Source organism: Ammodytes marinus (assembly GCF_949987685.1).
Source record: "Ammodytes marinus genome assembly, chromosome: 16".
Classification (NCBI taxonomy): Eukaryota; Metazoa; Chordata; class Actinopteri; order Uranoscopiformes; family Ammodytidae; genus Ammodytes; species Ammodytes marinus.
Window position 1 is genome coordinate 2,647,071 of NC_137220.1, and position 14,974 is coordinate 2,662,044.

General features: G+C 39.2%; 1 protein-coding gene across 1 annotated transcript; it reads right to left on the reverse strand.

Annotated features, from left to right (window-relative positions):
• Window positions 1–3,388: 3,388 nt before the first annotated feature.
• On the reverse strand, window positions 3,389–14,632 carry LOC307263167 (UNC93-like protein MFSD11). The gene is made up of 14 exons (XM_080044240.1): window positions 14,495–14,632; window positions 13,923–14,047; window positions 13,632–13,687; window positions 13,203–13,310; window positions 11,937–12,016; window positions 11,426–11,522; window positions 10,699–10,757; window positions 9,288–9,423; window positions 8,540–8,583; window positions 8,369–8,434; window positions 7,038–7,163; window positions 5,458–5,632; window positions 4,889–5,024; window positions 3,389–4,246 (listed from the first exon to the last, which is right to left on the reverse strand). Exons 2-14 carry the CDS (start codon window positions 14,016–14,018, stop codon window positions 4,088–4,090), a joined length of 1,338 nt encoding a protein of 445 aa, XP_079900366.1. The 5' UTR covers window positions 14,019–14,047; window positions 14,495–14,632; the 3' UTR covers window positions 3,389–4,087.
• Between the last annotated feature and the right edge of the window lie 342 nt (window positions 14,633–14,974).

Sequence of the window (14,974 nt, forward strand, 5' to 3'; positions counted from 1 at the left end):
GATGGTGATGGTCAGGCAGTCTGCATCAGTGAGCCTTTCATACTGACTGATACCTTTTCATTTTGACCTGAAAACTATTTGCACTGTATCATTGTATTGTTTCCATTTTGTTCCTTCTTGCTGGTGCATTTTGTTGTAGCTGCAGTGGCTCAAGAGATCGGCCATGTGTGCTAATCTGAAGACAGTTTAGTTCCATTTCAGTTTATTAAAAGTGAGATTATTTTATATTGTGTAAAAATGCCAAGGAGCTGAACAATATTTATTATTTATTACGATAATGTCTCGTTTCATCTTGTTAAAACAGATTCCATAAAATTGCTATATCATAAGGTATCGTTCGGGAGCAGCTAGTATCCAAGTCAAGGTATGACTATGGGAAAACCTTGACCGATCCCCTGCCCTATGTACGAGTAACACACAGTGTGCACCTTGAACACATTCAGCTGCGATCAAGCTGAAGTTCTGCCTCTCCTTTAGAAACCTGAAGAGAGACACCCTGAGGTCATTTGAGATGTCACGGAGGCCCATCTCCCTTTGTCCTCCGCTCTCTCGTCAACCGCTTAATACTCACTGAAACGCTCGCCGCAGCTCGCCGCACACGCACACCGCAACAGTAAGAGAACGCCACAATGCTTTAAAAAAAGGAAACAACCATCCAAACAAACTGCTGCTGCTGCTGGCCTGTTTGGGATGGGTTAGCACATACTGCTCTTATCAATAGACAAAAGAAATACACCTAGTCACAACCACAACACACCTGAACATGTCAACACTAGAAAACAGTGGATAGACGTGATGAAAGCTGAATAATCGGGCCCTATACTCCCCAGTTATAAGTTACTGTCAAGCTGCGATGATTAGTTTGACTGATAGGTTGATCGGTCAAACGAAAAATACATGAGCTACTGATTAATTGTTGGTCATTTTTTACACATTTCAGAGATGCTTCGTGCTTTTCCTCATCTTACATTCAATAGAATATGTATTTAATTGTCTTATTTTAGATTGTTGGTGTAAGACAAAAAGGAAATGTTTTGATGTCAACTTGAGCTCCAGGAATTGTCCAATCAACCAAACAAATAAAGTGATTTTTTTTCATCAGATGAATCTATATAATACATATTAAACTGTTTTGTTTTGCACTTTTATTCTAGATAGATAGATAGATAGATAGATAGATAGATAGATAGATAGATAGATAGATAGATAGATAGATAGATAGATAGATAGATAGATAGATAGATAGATAGATTTATTTTTATAAACTATTCAATGTGTGTATGGTTTTGGCTCTTTTTTTATGAGCTTGTCGTGGGAGTGACTTTACTCTGTTAGTACTTCTCTTGTTTTCACTTGGCATAGTCTTTGTGTTGTTGTTTTTACTTAGTTGTTTGACTCGATGACATTGTAAATGAGTGATATCCTCCAATGATCTGTCGAGTATAAATAAAGGTTGATTCATTGATTTATTGATTGAAATATTAATAATAAAACTCTTTTCATAGAATAAAAGTTTAATATCAACCCTATTCTCACCTCAAACACGCCTTCCTCGCAGGTCTGAACCCGAGACTGGAGACTTTTATGGTCCTCCTCAGAGGGACCAGAGGGGGTCGGAGACGGAGCAGATTCTATCCGCTCTAGGGGCTCTGTTTTGGGCTGACCATCCCCATCCTCAGCGCTGATTTCGCCCAGGGCCAGCCGCTCCTTCTCTGTTTGGAAGTCCAGTTGTGTGAGAGCGAGGATTGCTTGGATACCACCGCCGGTGTCCCCTTCGTTCCAACGGGTCTTCATCTCCCGGATATTCAGCTGCTTCAACAAGGCGTGGAGCAGGACTTGTAGGGCGCTGAAGTTCACCGCTCCCAAGTTTGGCGTCCCGATGGATAGATTCAACAAATCAAACAGGCTAATGTCCTCTTCCGACATCTTTGTTTTTGTTAGCGCGAGAACGCAGCCGTTAGTTGTTGATAAGTTAAAATTAAGCTAACATTTACGAGCTCATTAAAACTTCAATATCTCACCGCTGCGTCCATCTTTAAGGTCACAAATTCCGCTTGTGACAACACCCGTGTTAAATATACAAGAGAAAGTTCGAATATATACATGTAAAACATCACTTTGGGGCTTTTCTCTAACGTTAGTGAGCGGAAATCATCGGAGGTTGATAGGTAGAATGTGATGTTCAAGAGAACATAGCAACCGGCGGCTTCAAGCTACGCAGCTTTTCCTGGATACACAGTCAACCGCCCTTCAAAATAAAGCTTTATCGAAGACAAAAACATTAATTCTGACGCGAAACTGTGTTTCAATGACATGAAAACAATAATAAGAGAAACATTAAACATAACTAGTATTATTCTTCAGCATACTGTTCTAGCTATCATGAGATTTCCACATTTGAGTTCGCCGTTATGCTTTTATTTCCAAGCTTTCGCCGGAGTTAGCATGTAGCATTCGTTCTGCCTTGACCAAACTTTCCCTCCGCGGATACCCACGTTGGAATCATTGGTTACCAGGCAACAACCAGCAATCATGCTGCGTTCGTGGAATGGGAAAAATACCTAAACATTCGCCATACTTTTTATATGAAATACATATTTGCATGATGTGCTTATTTTCTATTTGTACACATATTTATTTTGTCCTGCCAGCGTTTTGTTTGACTTGTTAACTTTGTATTTGTAGCCTTTTGGTATTTATTTTGTTTTGTGTCAGCGTGAGAGCAGTAGGAAAGTATCTACTGTAAATGTATCTGAATAATCCAAATTGTGGATGGGCCGTGAAAGCAGCTGGACAGAAAAAAAAATAAAACGATTAATTCATACACAATATATTTAAAATAAGAATAATAATGTTCATTAAGCAGAGCTAATTTAAAAGAAATGCAATTCACAAGATGATTCCCCAAGAATTAAAAGTGGAAAAAAATCGAAAGCTACAAAGCTAAAAAAGGACCGTGAAACAGGCAAGCTGATATGATTTTTTTTAATTATTATTATTATATTTTATAGAGGTTTTTACAAAATGATCAGAAAGAAAACAGCTATTTTATTAGTTCAATAATTATTTCTAATTTATCTATAATTTTTTTCAAATTAATTAATTCATTAATTTGAATAGTTAATTTATTTTTTTATATTCATCCATTTTAATGTTGTTAATCTAACCTTTATTATCTACTTCAGTTTGTTTGATTCATTCCTAACATTACTAAGGGTTATATGTTCAGAAGTATTTTGAGCAGTTGACTAGAATAGAACAATGTTTGAACAAAAATGATCTGTAAAATACCAATCACAAAACAGAATGATAAAGCAAAGTACAAAAGTATATTTTCAAAATATTATTTTATTGATAATAAAAACAGAGCAAGCAAAGGTTTGGGTGCCATTCTTAATGAACTACATTCAAGTATAAAATCACTTTCATAGTACACATGCATTTCCCTTAATATCCTGGAGATTGATTGCGTACATTAAAAAAAACGTATGTAAACCCAACCCTCAACATGTCACACAGCAATAAATTAACTACAATAATGTACTGTAATTCAGGAATTTTGACATTTGAACAAGAAGAAAATGAACTACAGCATCTAAGATATAGTTTTTTGTTAAAGGGGCAGTGTGTAATATGACATCATCAAGAAAGTTCTAGAATGCATTGCTCCCTGGGTAACCCCACCCCTTTTGAATAATAACAGAAGCTACAGTGGCCTTCAAGGACAAGAACAATTCTAAATTCTAAACAATGCACCTGATGACATTCCAAAAACATGGATTCCTCCATAAGACTTACCCTCTCAATGTACAAAATTATATATTAATATTTGTAATTCTCCGCTCAGGAGGATAATTCAGATTATTGGCAGAGGTGATTTTACACCAATGAGGACATATTTATGAATGAGGATATTGATTTTAGCTAATATATTACTTCAAATGTTACACAGTGTCCCTTTAAGGCCCATTTTTAGCACTGTTTTGTTGTGTTTTTGGCATCATATCAGATCATAGCGTCGGTATTGGAAGTGTTCATAATCTCCCAAACCCTTCTATCTCTTCCTTATACCTCAGCAGACTCACTATCAGATACTGTCGTAGTCAGACTGTCTCCTCGTTTCGGCCATTTTCTCTGCCATGAAGAAAGTGATGGTTCCCAGGAATCCAGCCACCACCAGGATGAGCAGCTGCCAGTGGAGCAGCAGGTAGTTACTGTAGAAGAAGGCAATGGCCGCCATGATGGACTGGGGGTGACAAAACAATCGTTAAAGAGGTTCCGCAATTATAACGGACCTGCCCGTATCACTGGCATGTGCCTAGTGATTTAAGCGTCTTTTATTTTTTTAAAGATTATTTTTTGGCATTTTCAAGCTTTACTAGACAGTACAGAGTTGAATTGGGCAGAGAGAGAGAGGGGGGGGGGGGGGGAATGACCTGCAGTAAAGGTCAACAAGTCGGATTTGAACCTGCGACCACTGCAACGAAGGCCGGAGCCAATGTGGTAAGCGCTCTATCCACTACACCACCGGAGCGCCGCAATGATTTAAGCGTCTTTGACTGACCTCCAGAAAAGTGATATATAAAACCTATCAATTATTATTATTAAATGATCTGGTGTTAATACACAGCCCAGACTCTGTAAACGTGCATGGTGCTAGCTACCCTTTGGCCCCCTTTTTTTATTTTATTTTTAAACATACCATTTGTTTACATTCCATTTGACTAGGCTGTGTATTATTAACACAAGATTGTTTTTTCAGTGCACACAAAGTAAATACATAGTTTTTGTTTTTGTCTGACCAACTGTCCAAAACACAAAATCATCAGATGAAAAATGTGTGTGTTTCAGAAACATTGAAAAGTTCCTCATAGGAGCTTTAACTGACCTGTATGAAAAAGAAGTTGGCGAACGCTGGCGCACTGTTGTCTCTGAACATGAATCCCACGATGCTGAGCAGCTGAGTGTTGAAGCAGCTGTCTCCCAGACCCAGGAGGAAGCTACAGAGCAATGCCACGCCCAGACTAAGACACAGACAGACACAGACAGACAGACAGACAGACAGACAGACAGACAGGTTACAAGACTTTTGACTCCTAAATTTCAGATTCATTTTAACATCCTTTATTGAATTTAATTCATAGCCTGGTAGAAATACTCCTGAGTCAGTCACATATCCAATCATGTACATGTAATTTATGTCAATACAGACGCTTTTACCCAACGTGACTTACAACTGGAGCACACATTCACACACCGATAGCAGCAGCAGCAGCTACCACGCAGGGTGCAAGCTAACTATCAGGAGACATTTAGGGTTCAGTGTCTCTTTGCCCAGGGACACTTGGACATGTGGCGGGGAGACGGGGGATCCAACCACCGCACTGTGTGTATTTATCTCATATAATATATCCATTGTCTGTCTGTCTGTCTGTCTGTCTGTCTGTCTGTCTGTACCTGGGGCTGATGTAAGCCTGTAAGTCTGTCCCCTCCTCTGGGGCGATTGGAGCATCACTGGCTATGTTGAGGAAGATCAGGTAGAAAGCCACGTAGTGAATGATCAGACCCAGCAGCACAACGGGGTTCCTACCAAAGCCAGTGCACTTATTCATCATCCCAAACACTCCCCCTCCTGGATGGAGACAGAGACAGAGACAGAGACAGAGACAGAGACAGAGAGAGAGAGAGAGAGAGAGAGAGAGACAGAGAGAGAGAGAGAGAGAGAGAGAGAGAGAGAGAGAGAGAGAGAGAGAGAGAGAGCACACACACTGTATATAACTAATAATGTTCATAATGTATATATCGTCCATATTGTGTATTGTTTGAATATTTGGACTTATTGAAATATATTTGATGCTTTGCTTTGGCAATGTTGTTTTTTAAAACGTTCATGCCAATAAAGCCCTTTTTGAATTGAATTGAATTGAGAGAGAAAGACAGACAGAAAAGGAGAGAGAGACAGACAGACAGACAGAGAGAGAAAGACAGACAGAGACAGACAGACAGACAGACAGACAGACAGAGAAACAGAGAGACAGAGACAGAGAGAGAGAGAGAGAGAGAGAGAAAGAGATGCAGCGAGATACAGAGGGACAGAGAGAGACAGAAAGAGAGACACACAGGGGAAATGAGTTACTGACTCATGACCTTATATACAGTACAGTCTATGCTCGTGACACACAGATGATCGGTGTGTTTAAACAACCAGATGTATATTGTATTAGTACTGGTAATGTTATTTGGGCATCCAACAAGCTGCAGCCACATCCAAAGTTTGTGCATGAGTTTTGTAGTTGTTCTAACTACTCTTTTTTTGCAGGATAAACAAAGTTACAACCTGATAAACATGGTGTAGTGGCCATTCGGTCTCACTCTCTTTACCACGTGTTGGAGTCAACTAACAGTATTTGCCAGGCGAGCGATGAGACAAGACAACATTTCTTCTTCTATCTATCTATCTATCTATCTATCTATCTATCTATCTATCTATCTATCTATCTATCTATAATAAATGACCTGTCCATTAATCATCTGGTCCCTTATTGGCTCTTATCTATCTATCTATCTGTCTATCTATCTGTCTATCTATCTATCTATCTATCTATAGTATCTATAGTATCTATCTATCTATCTATCTATCTATATATATATAGTATCTATCTATCTATCTATCTATCTATCTATCTATCTATCTATCTATCTATCTATATATATATAGTATCTATCTATCTATCTAGTATCTATCTATCTATCTATCTATCTATCTATCTATCTATCTATCTATCTATCTATCTAGTATCTATCTATCTATCATCTATCTATCTATCTATCTATCTATCTATCTATCTAGTATCTATCTATCTATCTATCTATCTATCTATCTATCTATCTATCTATCTAGTATCTATCTATCTATCATCTATCTATCTATCTATCTATCTATCTATCTATCTATCTATAATAAATTACATGTCCATTAATCATCTGGTCCCTTATTGGCTCTTTTACACGTGGTAATACTGCAACAGAAAACTCACCCAGGATTTCTCCGATGCCGATGCAGATTCCTGAGATCCCGATGAGACTCTTTGCGTCTGTTCCAAACCGTGTCATCGCTCCGATACACGTCCCGTACACTCCGCTGTAAAACGTCAACTCCAGACCTGACAGAGAAATAACCATGAACCCACACTGGTCTTCACTTATATCAAGCTTAAAGGAATACTTCACCCATACGGAACCAGCGTTCTATCATTATAAAATCACTATTATAATATAATGAATGAGGTTTTTCTTTCCTCAGTCTTCCCTAAGTCTTCCCTTGGCCCAGCTGTCCTGTTAATCCTGACCCTTACTGTGATGTCACAAGAAGGAAAATGTAGGGTTAGACAGTGAGACCATAAAACACTCTTTCTGCCTTTTCTCAGGCTAGGATGATCCGATTACATTTTTTTTTGCACATTTATACTACATAGGATCTCAGAGTTCAATACACCTTCATATTTACACCGGGGAAGTAGGGATTTAAAGTACACATTGAATTATATATCACATTTAAAATAATACAAAACATAGTTGACCAAAGTGCTTTACAGCTTAAAACAATATCGATAAAATACACAAACATCTGAGAGGGGGCGCCCTTAGCTCAGTTGGTAGGGCGTCCCCCCCCCCCATGGGCCTCGGCCAGCAGCGGACCCAGGTTCGATTCCAGCCCGCGGTCGTTCTCTGCATGTCACTCCCCTCTCTGCCCCATTTCAACTCTGTCTCTCTGCACTATCAATAAAGCATAAAAATGCCAAAAAAATATCTTAAAAAAAAAAAAAAAAAAATACACAAACATGGGCAGTTCTTATATACTCCGCTGTGAAACGTCAACTCCAGACATGACAGAGAAATAACATCAACTCAGACTGGTCTTTGCTTAAACACTGCTTTTTCAACATTGATCTATTTATACTTAGTGTAGTGGGCGAGTTGTCCTCAATAAAACAATAACTTGAAAATAAAGAAATCAAACAAAGTGACGTAATCAAAATAGCCACTGAGGCACTAGGGGGACCAATCTTACGCAGTGCAGGGGAAAGAGTCCACTGTCCAGTCCCAAATTTGGCCTTTCTTATTTTTTTTTTTAAATGTTCTGACCTTTTTTTTTAAGATTTTTTTTTTTTGCATTTTCAGGCTTTATTAGATAGTACAGAGTTGAAATGGGGAGACAGAGAGAGAGGGGGGATGGTCCACGGGTCGGATTTGAACCCGCGACCACTGCAACGAAGGCCGGAGCCGATATGGTACGCGCTCTATCCACTACGCCACCAGAACGCCCCCATATTATCCATTCTAAACTTCTTTTCACCACGTCACCCACCTGTGTATCCGATGGAGAGGCTCAGCAGCAGCATCTCTTTGGTCACAAACATTTTACAAGCTTTGACTGTGGAATAAAAAGGGGAAAGTTAGTGGATGTAAACAAACACACATGAGATACTGTTATATAAGCTCATGAAGAAGAAGGTTATTTATTTCTAGTCAAACTCACCAAAGGCATCCAGAGCCTGAGAGCCGACCCCCGGGTTAGGAGATCTGAGGGAAACATCAACACACTGATATCACTTAGCCTGGTGCTACCAGACCATCGTACTTCATTTCATTTGTACAGAACTACAGAAGGGAAAATTAAATTTGGGCGGAAGTTGGTAAGCGGGCGGAGCCAGGCTAGATATCACCGACTCTGTCCCACAACCTATAAAAACCTATAAAAAACTCTTCATAATAAATAATTTCACATTACATGAGAAAAACTAAAAGTTAAACCTGCAGTGTGTAGAATTTTGTGTTTTATTTCCTAGCAGATTTTGTAGAAAGTAATTATAATATCCATAACTACATTTAATTTAGTGCATAATAGCTGAACATTTTTTTTTAATTATTATTTTTTCCCTTAGAAAGGGTCTTATATATGTCCATATTTCTGCATATTTTGGACCAAGGCCTAGTGCCGCCATCTTGAAAGTGTCATAGTTGGAATGTCATCAGGTGCATTGTTTAAAATTTAGAATTGTTCTTGTCCTTGAAGGCCACTGTAGCTTCTGTTATTATTCTAAAGGGGTGGGGTTACACACTGCACCTTTAATACTTAGCAAATTATTAACTAAGTTTATAACTGTCCACACACACACACACACACACACACACACACACACACACACACACACACACACACACACACACACACACACACACACACACACACACACACACACACACACACACACACACTCACTCACCCTGCAGTGTGCCCGCTCTCTGTGGACTCTTCAGCCTGCGTCGGCTCGGCTTCAGGTTTACGGATCAGAAGGAAGAGGAAGCAGCCGATAACACTGACCACAGTGAGGGAGATGAACACAGTCTGACGGTCTTTATCTGGGACACACAACACACCAGGCACATCGTTAGCCTCATAGCATAATTGCCAAAGTCATATTTAGTATTACTCTACTCTACTCTATTCTACATCTACTCTACTCTAAATCAAATTTTCGTTAGCCCTAATAGCATAATTGCCTAAGTCAGTGGTTTTCAAAGGAGTTATGGCAGGGGGGGGCACGGATGAATATGTGGAAAAAAAGAAAACTAAAAAAAAAAAAAAAATAATTGTATGTACAGCTTCTCTTCCTACTAGTCCATGAGCGCCGGTATCATCGGGGGGACAAATGCTGTCATTGTTTTTTGACAAGGCATAAATGGTAATTGGACTTGACTTATATAGCGCTTTTTAGCCGATTTTCTCAGCCCCAAAGCGTTTTACATTTCTTAAGAGGGGCGCGGCACTGCTGCGACCCTGCAGTTACACTATCTCCTGTCTTGGAGAGGTGTGTACTGAAAAGGCAAATTTCATTGTGCTGTAACGGTGCATATGACAATAAAGCTATCTATCTATCTATCTATCTATCACATTCACCTATTCACACACTCACTCATACACCGATAACAGTAGCTGCCATGCAAGGCGCTCTCTGAACCATCGGGAGCAATGTGGGGTTCAGTGTCTCTTTGCCCAGGGACACTTGGACATGTGGCGGGGAGACGGGGGATTGAACCACCGACCCTGTAACCCAGTGGACGACCGCCCTACACACTTTGCCACTGCCGCCCCTTCTAATTGTGGAATCCTTTTTCAGCTCGTGAAGTTACTTACCGCCTAAGATAAATTCCGTTTTTGGAATCCAGGCTCATAGTAGGAATATTGTGGATATTCTATAATATGGTGCTTGGTTGGTATCACTGGAAAGGGGAGCGTTTAAGGCTTTCATTTAAGCCCAGTACTGAATCTGTCCGACAAACACAGAGCTCACACATGACTTCTTTGAAAGAGTTTCTACTTTCAGTGTAAATAACGCTTAACGCAAACATATAAAAGGCAAATTTCGAAAAGGGACATTCGAAAAACACACATTTTCTCACAATTTCCGCCTAAACTGTATGATTTATTTTATCCCTGTGGCATGAAAGAACACCAGGGACACAACACTCAACAACTTCATTACTCAAGGCACTCTGATGATTCAGAAAATGTATAATATATCCATACTATTGATTTGTGAGAGGTGATTACGAGCCTTAAATTAGACTTGTGCAGCCAGCCCCCCCCGATGATACCGATGGCCCAAATTTGGGGCCCTGGCTCATGGACTCTACCTGTTATGTGAACGTGTCCGTGCCAGGCGAGGTAGATGTAGAGATTTCCAAATAACAAACTGCAGAGACAGAAAGTTTAGATGTAAACCAAACAACACAGCTGTAAGTAAAACTCCAACTCCAAAATGCAAATGCACCGATCCACTCTATATTTCTATATACCGTTTGACATGCGCAGTTTTTGGGGAAGCTACTTTTTCAGCGTCTCTTTGCAAACTACTATGTGAGTTCACAGTAGGTTGATGCCCTCAGGAGAAATGTAGGAAAAAAAAATAAAAAAAATGCGCTTGTTACATCTCCATGTAGCACTTACTTGTGGCACTTTGTAGTTTGGTTTATTTGAAGCTATAGAACTTGTTGGATTCTGAGTTTGTACCTTCATGGTTGAATGCACTTAATGGAAGTCCGTTTGGATAAAAACGTCAGCTAAATAAAATGTAATGTAATGAAATGTAGTTTGGTTAACTAAAGCAACTTAGTTCATAAAGTCACATGCCAGCAAGGCAAGGCAAGGCAAGTTTATTTCTATAGCACAATTCAAACACAAAGCCATTCAAAGTGCTTTACAGGGGGCAAGATTAAAATACATTATAAAAGCGAATGAATAGAAATAGGACATTTAAAAACAAACAATGCCACTGGGTTTTATTTCAGAAACTAAAAAGGTGACAGTTTGATTTTCACAGGTCAGACATGAACCAAAAAAATAATAATATATAAATCTCACTTCAACTGCAGCAGGGCCCAGAATATGCCGCTGTTCCTCCCGATGGTGTTATCAGTGGAGTTGATGGCCAGAACATTACCCTGAGCCGTCCACAAGACTGACACACAGAGACATAAGATTAGAAACTAGAGGATTTATTGATTGGATGGATGGATGGATGGATGGAGAGAGAGAGAGAGAGAGAGAGAGAGAGAGAGAGAGAGAGAGAGAGAGAGAGAGAGAGAGAGAGAGAGAGAGAGAGAGAGAGAGAGAGAGAGAGAGAGAGAGAGAGAGAGAGAGAGAGAGAGAGAGAGAGAGAGAGAGAGAGAGAGAGAGAGAGAGAGAGAGAGAGAGAGAGAGAGAGAGAGAGAGAGAGAGAGAGAGAGAGAGAGAGAGAGAGAGAGAGAGAGAGATAGATAGATAGATAGATAGATAGATAGATAGATAGATAGATAGATAGATAGATAGATAGATAGATAGATAGATAGATAGATAGATAGATAGACAGACAGACAGACAGACATCTCTTTACCTGCTGCAGCTATCCCAACCAACACAGACATTGTGTAGAAACTCCATGTGTACGGGTAGATGAACATAGCGATGTAGCCGCTACACAAAACAAGCATTTGTCAATGAGAAATTTGAGCAATTTACCTGGAAATGTGATTCTCTATGTAAAACCCTATAGGCCTGACCTTTTGTTTTCAAAGATCATTTGTGATGTTGTTGAGAAAATACTACACTTTACTGTTCATAGTTATCTTTAATTGCATTTTTTCTTTTTTCATCGTGTCTGTATGTGTGTACTTTTGAAATGGACAAATCTATCACTCAAGTTAAGATGGTGAGCACACCCAGTAGCTACGATATACAGTATGTTGGGGAAATGTCAGACACTAAATTATAATAGAAAAATTAATTACAAAAAAAAAAAAGATGCTAAAATTTGGCATAAAAAAGGATGAAACAGGAGTTGTCTCAGTTACTCAATAAAAAAATAAAAAAATATATATTTTCCTTTTCATTGAATTTAAAACATCTACATAAAGTTATAAAAACTTTGTCAAAACTATCCCTGCGTTCCAAATCACATACTCTTTCTCTTTCCTACACTACATACTAAAGTACAGAAGAGTTTAAGGGCCACAGGGGAGAGAAAAAAAATCAGATAAGGAAGATTTTTTTTTTTCATTATGTTGAAAAATGTCAAGAATAAAGACGAATACTCCAAAAGGCTATTGGAGTTAGTGGGGCATTTCCAGCATACTATACTACAATTGCTATGCATGTGAGGGCTCTCATGCAGGGCATCCTGAGTAACCCCAGACACCCACTGCATGACACTATGGCTGCTCAGAGGAGCAACCGTAGCAACAGGCTGCTCTCTCTGCGCTGCAGAACGGAACGTTTTAAGAGATCTTTCGTTCCTTCTGCCATCAGACTATACAACAGGACTCTAAAATAATGCATGTGCACTTCAGTACCATTGGTGGTAGTTTTTAGTATTTTAGTTTTTTAGTATTTTAGTATTGTTTAGGTCTATGTAATTGTAATTATTAATGCTTGTATGATGGATGGATGTGTTTTTATCTGCTGCTGGACACCTGAATTTCTCCTCCGGGGATCAATAAAGTATTTATCTATCTATCTATCTATCTATCTATCTATCTATCTATCTATCTATCTATCTATTGGGACATCCTAAATCTTTTTTTGGCATACTAAATAGTAGGGAAGTATGGGAATTGGAACGCAGGGTGTGACTTTAAATCTATGATGTCTGCGTGTGTTTTACCTGTACAATAGTCCACTGGTGAACATGGATAGCTGCGGCCCAATCACAGTCACCACCGACGGAGCGATGAGGTTTGAAGCAGAGAAAACTCCGTAGATGATGGCCATGCTGCAAGGGAATGATAGGACGGTTAGTTAAATGGTAAATGGTAAATGGACTTGACTTATATAGCGCCTTCTTGCCGATTTTCTCAGCCCCAAAGCGCTTTACATATCTTACCACATTCACCCATTCATACACACACTCATACACCGATAGCAGTAGTAAAAGATAGTTAGTGAGGGAAATAACAGACAACAGAGTTTGTCATTCCAGCCAGGCTCTGTTGAGTTTGCGTCGCAGTAGCCTTCACCCCTCAGGGATTTGTGAGTGATTTGATTAAAGCAGAAGCCAGTTCCTCGTAGGAGCTTTGAGTTACCAGTAGTTTACCTTGTGTATCCGCTCCCATGGAACTCCGTGCTGTTGAAGCTCTTTAAAACGGTTTGCTGTAGAAAGAAAGAAAGAAAGAAAGAAAGAAAGAAAGAAAGAAAGAAAGAAAGAAAGAAAGAAAGAAAGAAAGAAAGAAAGAAAGAAAGAAAGAGGGATTGTTTAGGAGTTAGGACTAATGTGTGTGTGTGTGTGTGTGTGTGTGTGTGTGTGTGTGTGTGTCCGTGTGTGTGTGTGTCCGTGTGTGTGTGTGTGTGTGTGTGTGTGTAGATCAATGTAAAATGTGTAACCTACCTCTATATTTCCGCATGTTGTAAACGCAGTGAACAAGAACATAAAGGCAAAGCCCAAAACGACTATGTTCAGCAGCTTCTTCCCCTCCGGAGTCATTCTGAAGGATGTTTAGTCAGATAACAAATCTATTGGAGAGAAAAACACATTTGAGAATACTATATATTTATAGTTATCTTTTACATTCTATGTTAATACAGTCACAATATCATCATGAATATATTAAATCAATTATTTTTTGTGTAACATGCAAGCTCATTAAAAAACTAAAATCTAGATGTTGGATGAAGTTTATCTCATAAACCGTCTATGAACCAACTGGATCCCACAATCTTTATTATTTTCGCGGGGAGCATGCACAAGCATTATTTATTGAAAAAAAAAAAAAAAAAAAAAAAAGTGATGGGCCCCACACTAGGTCTTGAAACGGGCCCCCATATCGTTAAGGCCGCCCCTGCACACACTACTTTCGGCTAACACAACAGAACAAAAGAAGTAAGTGTCACTTAGCCTACACAGGCTAATATACAAATGTAAGACAACAGCTGGCGATTTAAGACAGAAAAACAACTTACCAACAATGCCCTGTTAAGCCTTATGGCTGTTTAACATTGTTATCTCCTTATGAAACCTCCGATGATCACCAGCCATTAAACTTGTCCGTTTGGCTCCTAAACTAGCGCTAACATGGTGAACTCAGTCGGTAATATTTATCACAGCACCGGCGATGTTACGGGACTTTACTGAAACTAGAAAAAGGAGGTTGTCATGTGAATGTATCAGCTGACTTTTGGTGCTAACTCGGTTTAGCTTAAAACAGTAGATCTACAAGAAGTCAGCATACCAACCGCGCATGCGCTTTACCTCATCCAGGTTTGATTGGTTTGTTTACGGAAATGGATTCTACTACCGGGCTTTTTTAATAGGGGTTATATCATAGATAGTTATATGTTCGGAAGTCTTTTGAGTGGTTGACTAGAATAGAACAATGTTTGAACAAAAAGAATCTGTAAAATACCAATCACAAAACAGAATGATAAGGCAAAATACAAAAG